Source organism: Xiphophorus hellerii, chromosome 18 (genome assembly GCF_003331165.1).
Source record: "Xiphophorus hellerii strain 12219 chromosome 18, Xiphophorus_hellerii-4.1, whole genome shotgun sequence".
Classification (NCBI taxonomy): Eukaryota; Metazoa; Chordata; class Actinopteri; order Cyprinodontiformes; family Poeciliidae; genus Xiphophorus; species Xiphophorus hellerii.
In genome coordinates this window covers 32,925,029-32,942,830 of record NC_045689.1, presented here as the reverse complement: position 1 = coordinate 32,942,830, position 17,802 = coordinate 32,925,029, and the positions used below count along the sequence as shown (strand labels likewise).

The 17,802-nt window shown below is 37.8% G+C and overlaps 1 protein-coding gene across 1 annotated transcript in view; it reads right to left on the bottom strand.

The window, feature by feature from the left end:
* The window catches only part of bcas3 (BCAS3 microtubule associated cell migration factor), a 351,457-nt gene that overhangs the window by 26,105 nt on the left and 307,550 nt on the right, over nucleotides 1-17,802 (bottom strand). The window contains exon 24 of the mRNA XM_032590298.1: nucleotides 6,334-6,510. Coding sequence (XP_032446189.1) covers nucleotides 6,334-6,510 — 177 coding nt within the window. The remainder of the gene's footprint in view (nucleotides 1-6,333; nucleotides 6,511-17,802) is intronic.

Genomic DNA, 17,802 nt, shown 5'->3' with positions numbered 1-17,802 from the left:
TGAAGGAGGAATTCTTTATGAACATGGCGGAAATCTGGAAAACTTCCTTTCAAGCAAATTAGAGGAAAGTGGGCTTGTTAGGCCAAAACCAAATCCAAGTCTTGGCCAAAACACCTCATTTCTGCTAAGCATGACAGTGGAGGGGTGATGATTTGGGTTTGAATGGAATGGTTGCCAGGAGAAAACTTTATCTCCTAGCACATAAAACTTTGTATTGATTTTAATTCATTCTAGTAACTTCATTTATATCTTACCCAAACACTTACCCTCCCCCTCATCGTTACCAGTATTTTCATAACCCTGAAATGTAACATAAACTTAATTCAAACCATAAATGTAAACTTAACCCATAAGCCTAAAAAAAGGGGGTTCACTGGATTAGGACGGGGCTGAGGCCACTGTAAGACCCACCAGGCTAGTGAATATACCAGAAAAGTCCTAAATAGGATATAAATGAGCACCCCCCCCCCCCCACACACACACACACACCACAAATTGTTTTGCCAAAGTGACCACTGCTTACTTGCATCTAGAGTGATCATCATCATCATCCACTATTCAGGTGGGAAATGCCAGCAGTCGTTTCATCTATTAAAAGCAGCAGGAGAAACAAAAACCATGTTTCTACTTTAACATATGGTTTTTATTTCTACAGTTCATCATGCAATACTGAACTGAATTCAAACATTTTGTGATTTTTGTGGTATGAAACTGCCAATGATGAATGATGGATTTAAATATCAGCTGATGACAGACCATAACCAAATTTTCTTCTCCTGAGTATTGAACACCCATCAGTCAGCTCTGCTCTAAACAGATCTATCTGTAATCAAAGAAAAATGTAACCAAGCAAGAAACTTTAAGCCTTTCTATGTTTATTTTTTTACTGATGATGAAATGCTGACCTAGAACATGAACGGTCATGAGACTCATGGGTACCAAGCATCTTGATTTGGAAGTAATCTATAATTAACCATTCTACCAGAGTTATGTTCTCATTAAGAGATTGCTCACACCTCCAGTTGTTAATACTTGATGTCTGGTGTTTTTTAATTAGCTAATACAGCCAATAGCATTTAAATAAACATATTTAAATGGCAGTACAGCTGGAAACCCTCCAAATGTTGGAAATACTGGATGTGGGAAACTTACATCATGCAAGTAAACTGACAAAAATGGTACCATTGTTCCTGAGGCAGCTGAAACACCAGGTTGTGTTGAGCAGTAGTCTATTCTCCATATGGCTTCAATGGAATTTATGTTGGGTAGGCACCAATAAGCCAAATCTAGTTAGCAACATTATATCATTGGAGCAAAATCTAATTTAAGCCCCAGTGCTTTAGTCGTCAGTGAGACCCTCCTCCCCCCAGCCCTTTCCCTTTTCCCCTCTGTTTCCCTTCTTCATCTTCAGCTCTATCTCTCCCTCTGTCTGTCTGTCTGTCCATCTCTCTCTGTAAGTGTCACCTGCCCTCCAAGCTGGCGACGCCGGGTCTCGGCCTTAGCGTGAGAGCCCCTTTACTCTGACTGGAATCTTTGTTTTCTCTGTGAATCTGCAAGAGTATGCACACACTTGTGTATGTGTGTGAGTTTATGAGTGTGTATGTTGGAAGAGAATGTCAGGGAGATGGTGATTTGTTACATCAACAAGCATTCCAGTTCTGATCCTCTGAATATGTGTGAAAAGACGCATAGAAGAGCGGGAAAAAGTCTAATCTGTTTTAGTTTGTCGTTCTGCAGACTAATTTTGGAGGCATGAAGGAAACGATTGTAAACAGCATCGTGCCAGTATGCATTGAAAAACAAATAGATGAAGCTGAAACTTTTGATAAATGACCTGAACAGTCATGTTGAAGCAGATGACAGGAAAAATACTTGAAGATTATGTGTTTACAGGTGAGCCAGGACTGAGTGTGTGTTTGTAATCAGGTTCAAGGACTATGCAAGCGACCCCACTGTGTTTCTAACTGCTGGGGTCACAGCTCCCATTAAAGGGAGACACTGAGCAAGATACCATCTGCCCTGGCCCACTGAAGCCTCACAAAAAGACACATGTATATGCACAGAGACTGCAAATACTGTTCACATAAAGACATGTGAATACGACATGACACAACGCTCCATTTCCTTTAGCAACTGGCCACTAGGCTGGAGAAGGACCAGTATATCTGATCACAATGCAAAGTGAACAGGAACTTAAGGTAGGTAAAAAAAAAATCTCAGGGTGTTTTCATACCTGATAGTCCGGTAGACTTGGTTTGATTGGAGACCAAAACTGTTGGGACATTTGATCCATCTTCATTTGGTGCGGTTTGCTTTCACACTGCACCATGTCAAACCAACAATGCATTCGTTTCTCCAGATTTCAAGGTTGGGGGCCAGTGTACCAAGACTTTAAGATTTTAAGTAAAAAAAATGAGTGGCCCCTGCCAGAAAACTAATCACCATTGGATCTTTCAGCAGGATAATGATCATCTATTGTGGGTTGAGCTGAAGAGAAGAGAGCATAAAAGACAATTCAGGATTCTGGGTGATCTGGAGAGACTGTGCAAAGAGTTTGTATCCATCTGTATCCCTCAACCTTCTGAAATGTTCCAGGAGAAGGTTAAGTACTGTCTTATTGGCAAATGGGCATAGTAAAAACAATTTCATATCACACATACCAACACTAATGCTACCAATAATTTAGTTAAAAGCAATTTTCCCAGCTGAATGAATGTACTCAATGGTTAGATTTATGAGCAAAATCAGTGTAATAAGACCTGAATTTATTGGTACACATCAGGGGTGCCAACACATTCATCTGTTCCTGTCTGTTAGGTTTGGGTTTTGAAGAATCTGACTGTCGTGTACACTTAGTATTTCATATGACTTCTATCAGGGATAATGTGTTAAAACACATGTTTTTTTAAATAATCCAACTTATTTGCCTGTTGATTTTCTTAGGTAAGCATGTTTGGCTCCAGACAGCCCCCCCTTCACACACACACACACACACCCACCCACCCACGCACACCCACACACACACACACACACACACACAGTATGTTTTTCCATCTTGACAGGAACTTTGCATTGACTTCCATAATAAATGTTCTATTCATTTCTATAGCCTGTTGTATTTCTGCCCATACAACTTGCATTTATTCTGCATTTCTACCTAACCCAGACATTATCCCTAATTTTAACCATTACTTGTATAGACGTAAGGTGAACCTTAAACAAAACCCAATACCATGCCCCAAACAAGAGGCCACTGTATTAGGACCAGGCTTTGGTCCCCATAAGGCACATCAGTTTTAAAAGATTAATAAATATGACAGAAACAATCCTAAATAGAATTGCCACACAAGTACTCACACACACACAGTATATCATCTCTGTAGTGTATGCACTGGCTCTGCAAAATTCAAAGTCCATCCTGACAAATGTTCATCTGTAAGAACTGAATGTATTTCTATAAAATAAATTCAATGGGTAACAAGCACATTTCACTTAACACAATGTTTATTGTGCTAAACATTTATTTAAACATTTAGCACAATGTCACATTTCTACATTATACAGTTCACACAGTTCATCTATAAACCATCATGGAATACATGTCACAGTCTGATGCATGCAACCAGACCTAGAATATGTGAACCACAGGCAAATCAGAAGGCAAACCAATCCAGAAGAGATTATAGACACAACAGAACATGAGTGTCTGATAAAGTATCTGAATCACTTCACACCAAAGCAATGCAAAAATACATTTTGACTAAGACATGCACAAGTTTAAAAAATTCTCTGCTGTGTAAAAGAAACAAACCACTCCTGAAGTTACAGGTTTGCAGTGATCAACAGCAGCAGAGAGTCCGACATCGCTCACTTTGCAATGTCAATATATGCAATTCAATATGCCAACAGATGGCACTGAAGCTTTTTTTTATTTCAAGATAAGGTGTAAGGCAAGGTGCACACACTGTACATATGAGTACAGTGTGTTTAATGTGAATATGGCCTTTAGGGATAAAATAGAGCCAATCCAAGAGTTATGTATGTTATGTAAAATCTCAAAAGCAAAAGCTTGTAACGACTTGTTAGCTGCCCTCTGGCGCTCCAGCTTATTTCTTTAGTTAACAAGTTATCAAGTATTGTCACAGAGTCGATCCATCCATCATTCTGCAACCAGGATGAATAATGACAACTGAATTTATGTCCCTGTCTAATGAAACCACAACCCCTGGTCCCACATGGCTCTGTGCTGCTTACAGCAGACACAGGGACATTTCCTATATGTTCCCGGGCAGAAGTGCTGCGCAATTAGATTAACCAGCAAAGATTGAAGCCTCTGTGCCTGTATGAATGGATGGACAAACCAACAAGTCCATCACATTCCCTGAGGATGATGTCTTCATCATGGCTCAAGGCACAGGAAAGACGGTGTCATTGTGTGCGTGTGCATGCGTGTGTGTAAGGTTTGATGTAATGTGATCAGTAATGAATTTTGTGTTACATTAAAGAGGGGCGGAGGGGGACAGAAGGGGTTTAGATGCGATGGTGGAGAACAAGGAGCAACTGACTGGTGGCAAGCAGAAGCCTTCAACGTCTAATCTAATGAAGAAACAGAAAAAGAGGGATGAGAGGGGGTAGAAAAGAGTGATGAGAAAAGAAAGAGAGAGAAGAGAAAGACAGTCCAAATAAGGTTAAGTCCTTACATGGAGAGAAAGATGTGGTGTGGGGGGAAAAAGCGGCAGCTGAATATGGCTTGTGGAGGGGGCTGATAGTCGATGCTAAATCCATTATAGTGTTGTGACCCCCACTCCCCTACAAAATACCCTTCCCATTCCTGTAGCTGCCTCTGTGGAAGTGTCCCCCTCCCAATATCGTGCACATACATACACTTAAATCAAAGGAGCTCTTGTTCACTTAGGAAGGGGGATGGTGGGGGCTCACTGCCGCTTCCTAAACGAGTTAACCATTTGGACTGTCAGGGCCAACGGCATGTCTGCTGCACACACACAAACACAGGTCCCCCCAAGGATATAAAAACCTGGTTCACACACACACAAAGACAGGAAGCTTCATATCGAAGCAAGACGGGTGCAGATATACCAAGAGCTCTAACACACAAACACAAGCTGAACATGTCACTCTGAGCTAATCAATCACTGCATCCTGAGCTGGCTGCACTGGCTGCTGGGTAATGCCAGGTCACAAGACAATTAGGGACTTTGGGAACAGTGATTATGAAATGTGTGATGAAGAGCAGCACCACATGAGGACACATGGAACTCTTAATGTGTATGAAATGGTCAGAAAAGCCCTGCTGGGAAATCCTCAGCAGGTAAAATAACACTGCTCACCTACAGGAAGAAGCTTCTTTCTGTTGAAGGGCACAAATTCATTTGGAACAAAGAGGCATTTTTCTACTTTTTTTTTTACATATTTTTGGGATCCTGAGAGGGAAGATATGACAGTTCTGTTTGGTCAGGATGCTGAAATAGACATTTTGTGACATTCAAATGTCTGAGTGATGGCTTCACATTTCTTAACTCTTTACAAAAGCAATGAGAGCCAGTGAACGCATCAAGAATATTCTGTCTACTGCTATGATTCCTACTTTTTGTATTAACCATTAAGTCCCAGGACTTGCTGCCTTGGTTTATTTTATTTTATTTTACTTTTATTTTATTAACGAAGTATCCCATTGAGATTAAAAAATCTCTTTTGCTCAAGAATCCTGGAATCTTTTATAAAATCCTTTTTGTCAAAAAGGTTTAATTTAAGTCATTTATTGATTCCACTGGTCAGGCCACTGATAAGGTATCAGTGTGGCTAGTGAAACTGAGCCAATAAAATGTGCTTAATAGTAGTAAATTTATGATTAAATAAAGGAGGCAATTGTTTTTTTTTTTTACATAATATCAGGTTGGTTTAAATATTTCTCGTGATAAATGAAGTAGTAATTTGAAAATGCAAGTAAAAAAAAGCTAAAAGCAGAAGATATTTGGAAATTGGCATCCTATACCTTCTCAAAAAAATGTCTGGAAATGTCGTTATTAGTTTTTGCTAATATGTGAAAGTGCAAAAATTAGAGAAAAAATGATATTATTACTAAGACTGATTTCATTTTAGATTTTAACTTGGTGATTTAATAATGTACTTAAAACATACCAGAACAAAACACAGCTGAGCTAAAATAGATTGAAGGGGAATATTATGCCAAAATTATAAGTAACCTTTTGCCTGATTTTAAAAAAAAGTAGACAAAATACTTCCATTTATCTGAAAACCATGTGTGTTCATTTAAGAATGAGTGTGATTACACAGCATGAATCCTCTACCAACCTGTAGCAGAGCCCACTATGTCCCTTGAAGGAGACTCAGACATGGCGTCGGCTAACCTCTCCCTCAGGCCTTCGTCGCTGATGTCTGCCGATCCAATATGGTGCCTGGGCACGCCGAAGCTCTCGGGCCAGCTCCCACACACCTCCAGCAGGGTAACACCGCGCCCATCAAACTGCCCTGCAAATACATAAATGTGTTTCTCTCAAGGTTACACTGATTACCATAAAGTTACTGTGTAGAACAGGAATAACCATGCTATGTATAAATTATTTTATTGTTTATTAGTTAGGAAAAAAAATCCCAAGGAAAAAAATAAATAAATAAAGGATTGCGTTTACCAGTTACTTGTGGAAAAGGTTTTGGTACACCTACAATCACTTTAAAACTGAATTATTATTCATAATTTTAGACTTTTTAAATTGAGCTGAGCTTCTATGAATCTCTAATTAGAAATTTATGAGACATTATTTCCCTTATGGTGTGTATATAAAATGCAAATGCACTATTTACCTGCCTACATACAAGGTGAGGAGGGTGGTAAGAAAATAAATAGTTTAAAAACTGCAGCAATGATTGTCATTAATGACTTAGCTGGAGATACTACTGACATGGTAGCCATATTTTGGGAGAAACAATTACTGTCCTACAATAATTAACGTGAACATGGAGTTTACTAAACTCTGCTGGGACCAACTGGAACTGTATTGTTTGGTAAGATGAGGCTTATATCAACTTAAGCCTTCTAGGAACTGACAAAGAAGTAATAAATATATGGAATTGTGTTTTTCTCTTTCCTAGAAAACTTAAGAATGTCAAGATGTGTAGAAGGTTGTTGTAGGACCCAAATGCAGGCGACAGAGGTGGCCAGTGAATTTGACGATTTAACAAAGAATATGGAAAAAACAAACTTACAATAATCAAAGGGAGCCACGGCAAAAACATGAAAACCAAAAATCCATAGAAAAAAAAAAAACAGCAAGGGGGACATGAGGAGAACACAGGGCAGAACGAAGACGTGACAGGAGTAGATAAAAGATCTAGACACGAGTGGCTGGAAATGAGAAGCTGGAAAGCTTGGATGCTGAAACAGAGGACCTAGGCTGATGAGCTAACAGGTCGCAGGTGTGAGTAAAGGGAGCAGGAGACAGAGGAGAGGGAAAGGGAACGAGGCACAGGGGGCGACAGAGAGTACACAGGGGAACAGGAAATAAATATAACACTAAGGAATAACTACACTAAAGAATCATATTAAAACTACAGTAACTAAGAATAACTACAAACAGAAATACAAATGACAACTAGAATCACTAAGGAAGAACTGCAGTGGAATGGGGGGGAAAAAAGCAGAACTAACAGAGAAAACTAAGGAACAAAAGAAATGACAAAACCCAAAACCAAACTCGAACAGGCCCAGAGCCTGACAAAGAAATATAACCTCATGGATTCTTATAAACTGTAGAAAATGTTAAATAACAATCTTGTGGCCTTGCCAGAAAACTGAAAATGAGTCTTTACTGTATTTTTTTTTTTTTTACCAGGATGACGATCCAGAACATATGATCAAATCAATACAGAAATCCTTCATCAAACATAAAATCTGCCTTCAACTATAACCATCTCAATTCCCAAATCTATATCCCACAGGCCAATGGGGGCTTAGCGGAACATAAGAGGTGACCCCTGACCTGCAGGCATCTGGAAAGATTGTCTAAAGACAACTGATCAAAGATCATTTTCTCAGTACGCTCCAACCTTATGATGTCCTGTTAATGAAAGTTGGTTGTACAAAATATCCACAGTAGGGGTTCCAATAACTATGCTGAAAGGAATTTAGTCAAAAAACATTGTTTTTAACATAAAAAATTTTATCTAACCGCATAAATGTACACACACTAAATGTTCCAGTGTGAGATTATGCTGCTGAAATAACAGATTCATTACCTTTAAGGCTTCCTTTCTGTTTTTACTGGGGGTGAAATTAATTAGTCTACATCTGTGTGCTAATATTAATATTAGGTATTTGTTAAAAAGTGTTAAAATAAACTGGACACAAAAGTGAGAGTGGATAAACACCATATATACCCATTTTATAAATTACAATAGTATTGAACAGTTCATTTGTTTAAGTAACTCAACTTGCAAAGTAAAAAACGTTATATATACTGTATATATATATATATATATATATATATATATATATATATATATATATATATATATATATATATATATATATATACGTACAGTCAATACAGATAGGACACTTTTCTTAAAGAAAGTCAGAGCAAAAAACATCTTTAGTAAAAATGTGGGCTTAATAAAAAGTATGTTTAACATGTCCTTATAGGTTTTATTTTAAAAACATTTTTTATCTGACAAAATAACATAATGGCAATAAATATTCAAATTTAATCTAATAATGTTCATAATTTACACTCTACAGTGATAATCATATTATTATATTTCTTTTGTAGTTTGAGAATTGTTTTTTACATATTACAACAAATCTTTCTGCAAAACTTAGACAGGAAACAACAAAGCTACTTTATTCAGCAGAATAAACCCTCACTGTGATCTTAACATTCAGTGCATGGTTATGTTGAGCCCAAACCATAACTGGTAAAAGCAGAACAGACTGAAGTTCTGTAAATTATAATGGTATCAGTGAAACACAGCAACATCAACAGCATTTTTCTGTGTTATCAGGAGCAGAAATGAAATGACACCCACAACCTCTGTGATTGCTGGCTGAGATTTCCTCTGCTGAGTCAGCTGTGACAGCAACACAATGAGCCAGAGGGTACATTACTGAGGAAGAGATCAATGCTGGAAGACAGGAAAGCTGAAGAAATTAGAATTGTGTTCTAAAACACAATGCCATAAATATGCCAAGAGTTATTCCAGTTTTGAAAATAAAACACTCTTACCTGTTGAATCAACCAAACTTGCTGACCTCTGCCTATCTGGTTGGAAATGAATTTACAGCACACTAGTTTGCCACAGCGGAGCGGATCAGCTGCTTTGGAGCCGCACACACACCAGACCTCTTCTAAGTGCAACCTAATCTTCATGCCTGTCAAAAGCAAATCTACACAAGCCTCTGCTGCATCTTAATCTTTTCTCCTCTGTGTCTTCCATGTTTTCAGCTATCAGAAGGATCTCGAATGTTGGAGCCAGAGAGTCTGCAACCTACTTCTCTGTGTGTTTGTGTGTGACAAGCCAGGCATGCAGACACTAAAACAACTGGTTTATTCTGTTCCTGTGTCCATTTTACTGGGTAACTGTGCCTCCTAGCAGTATGAAGTGATAAAGGTGTTGGGACATTTTTACAACACAGGACCAAGGAAACTCCAGCTATTATATTAAGGTGTTCTTCCAATCAGCAGCAGTTCCATAGTGTATATAAATATTACCTTTTTGTCAAACATAATTTTATATTTAAAAAAAAAATTATGTGTAAAGTTGCTAAAACAGATTCATTGTTTGCTGGTGTTTGCTTGGTTCTATCAAAGCCGATGCGACATTCAATTTTTTCCCCAGAGGTTGAATATAAATCTGAGAAATGAACATCACCCAGCATTAACTGTGCTCAAAGATCTGGGTAACTAGTAATATTAAGTTTGATTTCTTAGCATTTCATGCAATAAAACATGGTTTAAAAACTCATTCTGAAGCAAGAACTATGTGCATTAGATAAGAAATCACACAACAACAACAAAAAAACAGGAGTCCAACTTTAGTTGATATTTTCCAAAATAGAATGATAAAAACAGCACAATCATCTACTGTAGTTCAAAGAACCAGGGACACACAGAGTCTGGTACAGAGACACTGCCAGCCTCTCAGTTCACCCCACAGCCGTGCCCTGCACTGAGGGCATGAACCATTCCAAACCTGCTGTGTTCTTAATTCACTCAGAATTAAGAACTCAGAAAACTGACAAACATATTATAAGTAGAATGCTAATGCTAATTTGTTTTCATAGCATCCAACACAGCAGGACTCTACCATGTCTTCAACTAAAAGCTCCACACAAATGACAAGCAACAGTCAGCTTATTGGATGACTGGCAAGCCTATTAAATATGAACATCTAATTAAATGATATCTATTAAATTATAGCATATTTACTGACAAAACTAACCCCGGAAGTGTTTTTGCCTCAAGAACTTTATTAAACAATTAACCTTATCTGCTTAATGCAAACTCTGAATTTCAAATTAGAAATTGGTCAGGCAGCTAAAGACTATACTTTCAAAAATGGGGAATTACTCATAAATAATTCAGCTGACATAGCCCCAAACTAAAATCAGCTGATCCCTAGTTAGCTTCATAGAAGCAGTGATATGGTACCAAAAGAGGTGGGTGGTAAATAATTTCATTTACTAAGTTGCATATACTTTAGTATCATATTAGAAAAAAATACCTTTTATCTAAATTACCTGAATGTGATCGTTCTTGTAATATTTTCTATCTGTGAGCCTGTTGTACCATTTATAAATCAGGTACATTTAGTAGAGACGTTACAGTAAGTGCTACAGTGTATGTATAAACTATCTGCTGTAAATATTAGTTTCATAAGTTTTATATTGAAAATAATTAATTTGTAAAATGTTTCCTTTTGTCTAAATTTGTTGTTTTGCAATTATGTTATTTACTTGTATTATATGTTTCATTTAATTCTTTAAAACAGCAGAATTTGCATGTAATTTTAAATTTCTATCTGTCTGACAACATCATTTTAAAAATATTAAATCATATAATCAAATTAATAATTCAGAACTTGGGAAATAATTTTTACCAAAACCTTTTTACCTTTTGGATGGCTACTTTTTAATTTTACTTGAGTAAAGACATGCTGAAGTAGTGCTACTCTGCCTTGAGTACAATCTTTGGATGCTCTACCACCTCTGAAACCCAGGCAGTGATGTAACAGTGAGGCTGTGATGTTCATGTGATTCCTGTATCAACAGAATCACCCGTCCTTGTGTAACCAAAGAGCATTTAAATGGTTCGTCTTTTAAATACGGACCATTTTTAGTGGTGTAAAAGATTGTGTTGTTCCACGTGTTAGGCTGTTAGGAAGTATTATTTTTCTAACTTAGTTGTACAAGATATATTAACCATATTAGAATTTATAGATATACATCTTGAAATGTACTTAAAGATAAACTCAGAGAAGATGCATTATTTGAAAGAAGTTGTGATATTTAGTTAAATCCAGCACTGGACAGAAGATTTTGTCTAAAAAATTGCAAAACCGTTGAGAAATTATTTAGATAAACTGTAAACAGAAAAGATTAAACTTTAACAGCCTCAGGAAAAAAGCATGAAATTTATCAGTACTCTGCAACCTCTGATAAAGCTATGCTCTAGCTCTTAAAACAAATCAAAGAATTTTCTCAGATTATTAGGTTAGCAAAGCAAATCTGGATAGATGCAGTGTTTTTATGTTTCCTCCAGACAGTTTTTCCATCTATCTGGAGTCAATACATACTCAAAGGAACAGTGAATCAAGCAGGGAGAAATATCAGGGAGGGTGAGATCAAAAGAGAAAGTAGAGACAAGGATGAGCAGATCCTCTTTTTTCCTGGAAAGCCCAGAATCTGTTAACATCTGCTGTGTCAGTGTGTGTCTGTGTCTGCCACTTTTCCAGCTTTACATTTCCCAGTTTCCCATCATTAAATAAACTGCCATCCAACACCTAATGATATATGAATACCAAGGCAAAGAGAGGGTTGCTGTTTGACGCACACACAGCCACACGCATGCACATGAACAGCCACAGTCACACACACAAACGCACCCCCCCACACACGCAGCCACCCCTGCACGAACACACACAGATCTAACAGGCTCTCATGGAAGGCTTTGAAGGAAGGCCTGCTGGCACTGAAGAGGAATCCTTAGAAAAATCAATCCAACACACACAAACAGAATGCCTCTGAAGTGCAGTTATCAGTAAGCCAAGCCACTGTGTGTGAGAGTGTGTGTTATTGTGTGCTTTTGGAGGTCGGTCAGTGTTATCACTGTGGGGAGCACAGAGGCCCGTGCAACCTCTCGCCCCAGCATTAGCACCTGTCACTGGCCTGCAGCGGAGTGGAGATTGGCCAGGCCTGAGGGCGCACAGTCCCCCCCCCCCCCCCCCCCCCCCCCCCCCCCCCACACACACACGCACACAGTAGTCTGTAGTCAGTGTTCTGCTTGCTGATAGCCAGAGAGCCAGACAGATCAAAGGTTCTGACTGCGGTAGCTTTTCTGGATGATAACAGCTTGGCGGAAGGTTAGGAAGAGCTTTAAGTTTATCACACCAGGCTTTGGTCAGTGTGGATGGCCAAAGCCTCCACACTGGCTTTAAATATGAATATATTTAAAGTTAAACAAGCCCACTACCTTCCACTGAGGATGACTTAAAATTGTAAAAATGTATTCATTACATTTATCTGGACATTGTTTTATGCTAAACTATTACAGACAAACATAAAGAGTGTTCAGTGTCAATTATTGAGGGATTAAAGAAATATGGACTGTAACATGCTTAGAAATGACTGAAGTTCAAACATGACTTTACAAAACCACTCAACTGATTCCATACTATTATTACTTAGACAGAACCGTTTCAAGTGCTAGTTAGACTATGCAGATCCACAGGGTCCCCTATTGGGGGCCCTCAGACAACTTTTTTGCTCCAAAAATATTTAATTTTTTTATTTATAAACTTTTAATACATCCACAACACTTGAATAATTTTTGTGTAAAATAATTTTCCACATTATCATCAGAGGTCAGGATGAGACATCATCTACGAGGGACATGACAGGCCAGTCAGAGACCAGCTGACTGATAAATATCAGGACTGCAGGTGTCACCATGGCGATCAATAGTGGCCATCCAATGGGCCCGGAAAAACATAAATACGTATCAGTCTATTTATTATCCTGCACGCTTATCCTTACAGAGTGGTGAGGGGTGCTGCTGCCTAGCTCCAGCATTCAGCAGGCAAGAGGGAGGGTACACCCTGGAGGACAGGTCGCCAGGGCAACATTATATATACTGTGTATATATATATATATATATATATATATATATATATATACATACACACAGTATATATACTGTATATATTACACACACACATGTACATATATGGAATAAAAATGTGCACTTGATAAAGGTAAGACATAGATTTACTTCTGTCTTAGAGGAGACACAAGTTTAAGAACAATGTTTCATCTTCCTTTTGTGCTCAACTATTTTCAGACGTGATCCCAAAAACTGTGCTTCAGTTTCAGAACACTAAGAGCAAAATATTTTATTAGTACTTTATGACCTTTTATGACCTAAATTCAGCTTGAAAATTATGTTCCATTAGTTTGTAACTGTGATGTTGCCATAAATGTATTCAGTGAAGATGTATAGTTGCTTTGATAAATGCTGTTGGTGACTTCTTGTGATAGGAGTGTCAGTAGACACCAATAGGAAATAATGCTTCCTATCGGTGTCTACTGTATACATTAGCTAATGTGTTAGCTGTCCCACCTAGCTGATAACTTTGGCATGCAAATAAACCAGCTTTAAACAAAGTGTTTGAAAAGTTTAATATTTTTACCATTAATAGTATGTTTATTGAATCAGACACTTTAAGATCTGTGTAAAATTTGAAATGAAAATATCTCACATGTTTAGAAATAAAATACTTGAAGGGCAAACAAGGACTGGAAGAAAGTATTGCTAAAAATATTTTTCAAATCATTGTTTCAAACCTGAGTCAACAGGAATGTATCTTTTTTTGAATTTGTTTTTTTTTTTTTAAATGATCTCAAATTAATCAACTCTACTATACCAGTTCAACCAGTCCAGAAAAAGTATGTTCAAGATGTAAACTTGCTCAAGAAAGACAGAATCCCTAAGTGCTCATACCATTGTTTCTGGGTTACCTGTGGAGTTCAGAGGCAGAAGGCCGCTTAGTGCTTATTTAATTAGGCTTTAGTGCAAGGGGCCCGACTGAACTAATTTCTTTACGATAGGGCCTGTGCAATATGTAATGGTGTGTGAGCCAATGTGTGGAAGAGAGCATACGCAGGTGGTAGTGTTAAGTCAGGCACTGCAAAAACAGTCTGTCACCAACCAACAGGCCATAAAGCAGGCTGCAGCTACAACGAGGACTACACTCAGTTACAGGTTTATGAGGGACCATTTTAAAATCGTATGCCATCCACAGCTGTGCAACAAATCCCAGCATTTAGTGTGACAAGCCTTACAAAGCAGAACACACATCTTTCAGAGAATATTTATGGTTAAATTGCTGTCTATCTGTCCATCCCTACTCCAATGGAAATTAAGCAACTAATAAAGCAGATCTACTAGACATGTTCAGGAAGATTGGACACACTCAGAAGGCTTAGATTTACAAAAATCTACCAGCCGGTTGAAAGAACCTAAGATACACAACCTAAGATACCTAAGATACACAACGTCTCGAGGCTGTATTTGAGTTGTATAGATGCAAAGGACATTTATTCATACTAGAGGACACAGATACAGTATCATCACCATGCTAGAACTTCACAACATCCTTGTAATAGACTCATTCAGCCAAACACATCTGTGACTGTGCTGTGAACCCATGCTGACATCCCTCATGGGTGTGTATTTGTGTGTGTGTTTTTTTTTAGCATTTCTCACCTTGGAAAAACCATTTTTCCAAGAACTACTACATTGTGAGGACCCACTTATGGGGTCTAAACCCAGGGTCCCATAAGAACTAGCACTGTTTTGTGGTTGGGGGCTAGCTTTAGGACTAAGGTATGAAATGAGCTTAGGTTAGGTTTAGGGTTAGGCATGTACTGGTAATTATTAGGTCAAGGGAAATGGTCAGGGTTAGGCTGTAGAAATGAACTGAAGTCAATGAAAAGTCCTTGTGAAGATAGAAAGATGCAATGCGTGTGGGTGTGTGTGTGTGTGTGTGTCTGCTTGGGGAAGGGGGGAGTTGGGAATGTCAGAAAAGTGGGAAAGTGTCTTTGATGTCCTCAGGGAAATACAGAGTGGTAGCTAGCTTTGTGGTGCAGCGTTAGTGTTAATGGAGATGTAAGCTCCCAGGATTATCACCCATAGGTAGGAATGTGTGTGCGTGGGCATGTGTGTGTGTGTGTGTGTGAATGTTCCTGACATGGAGGGTCTTTCTTTCATTACATTAAGGCCAGTGGTTCTAAATCATTTACTCCTTTTGCAGTCTCAGTGGTGTTGACTAAGTGTTAGTAATCCCCATTGATACTGGGGTCTGCCTCAAGGCACTTTACTCACTACTCAATACGCACATGCAAACACACAAAAACGTGGCATTTCAATATGAGGATGCATTAACCTGTATGCTGTTAATTGCAGATGAGCCCACTCACACACACACATACACCCACACACGCGCAAACATGCCACCCACTAGGCTAATTCAAGACATGTCAAATTAGGCATCTGCTGTGCCTTGCTCACCATTAGGCTTGAAGATCCTGCTATGGCTTGTATGTGTCTGTTCACACATACATGATGTCACAGTCTTGCTCCTAAACAGAGGTTTCCTGGCGGCCAAGGCCTAATCTTAATATTTATGTTCATACCATAAACTTTAGAATGGACTACAGCCATGTAATCCCAAAGACTTCCCTCATGTCAGCCAATAATTAGTCATGGCTGTCTGGCATATTTACTGTTATTTCTAAGAAAGCAATTATAGATGAGTGTGATGCGACAACACCAACAAGTAAAAAATACAGAAAAAATTATTCTTTAGTAAAACTAAAAAATAGTATTTGAAAATCTCAGTGTATATATACTGTATATATATATATGTATATATATATAGTGTATATACTGTATATATATATATATATATATATATATATATATATATATATATATATATATATATATATATATATACTAAGTGACTTCTAATAAACTCCTTGGTTCAATTATTTCAAATCTAAATCCATTAAATGTTTGAATTTTGGGCTTAAAACATGTATAACTAGACATAAAAAGGACCAATCATCTTAAATTAATAAAATTACATAAAATGATTCTTTTGTGTGAAATAGCAGCATATAAAAAATTAGATTGATTAAAATAATGTGTTTATTCCTGTAATTCTAAAAACCTGAATTACCCAAATTATGACCCATTATGCTGTGTATGAAATATATAACACAATCTATTAGACATAGACAGTTTATTGTTATTCAATATTACATTTAAATATATACAAATTGAAATAAATTTCATTGCAAGGCTCCAGTAATAAATAAATAAATAAAGTATTAATGTAAATATATATAATAAAATATTAAACTAATTGCATTTAGTAGTCTTATGGAATGAGGGATGAAGCTGCTGTGGTTGAATTAAAGAAATAAACTAATTTTAGAATAAGAGCTGAACTTATCAATGAAAAAAGAACAAATTTTATGGACTGTTTAATGACTGAAATCCAAAGATGGTCACCTTCAGTGGAACAGCCACACTGAGTGGCTCACTGTAAATGTCCAAACATGGCATGTCTAACATCGGACTTCAGAGCTTTTGATTAATGCTTGAAAGCCACAGTTCTCTCTATTGATGGTACAGAACATCCATGCTCATGTTTGCACACAAATCAAGTACACTCTGGTTGTGTGTGTATGTGTTTTCTGGAAGGGTGATTATGTTGGTTTCTAAGAGAAAGTGGTGAGCAAACACACAGTGATGAGGCACCTGAGAGAGCACAAACATACACAACTCACCAGGCCGTTCACAAGCACAGATTTTTTATGTGTACAACAAAGATAGACACTTGACCCAATGTGAAACCCGTCCCTGTCCGAGCCGAAAGGACTAGCTTTATATCCACACAGGTGGACTCAACTTCACCTCCACACTGACTGGTTAATATGGACTGAAGAGAAACCAACTTTTACAAAAGGACACATTTGGGTCAACACAGCATGGTTTCACAATAGTTAGTTTGTTTTTTGTATTTCCATAGCTAAGGGCTTCAGAAAGACAAAGCAACACAACGGTTTTAGGGCAGAGGTTAATAACAGTTCAGCTGTTTTAGACACATTCACACAAGGGGAATAACAGGAGGATTATTATGCCTTACTCATATCTCACAATTTGGTGTATGTAACAAAATTCATCACTTAATCTGGACAACTTTAGATTTACACAGTAGCTGAGGAGAAAAGTAATTCAATACGGCGATAGGAAACAGCTGACAGTGATTAGGGAACTTACTGTATCAGCATGCTTGTTTTCACAATAGCGCATATAGAGTAAACAGAAAGCTGGCTTCCTCTCAGCTGGTTGACTATCTGCACAGACTCTCCCTAAACCAGCAGTCAGACTGGCATGCATGGAGGCTTTTGCTCAGCCTAGCATGTTTCCAGGCATAAACTAAGGAGGAACATTTATGATAAGCTGAAGGGAAGACTTGTGG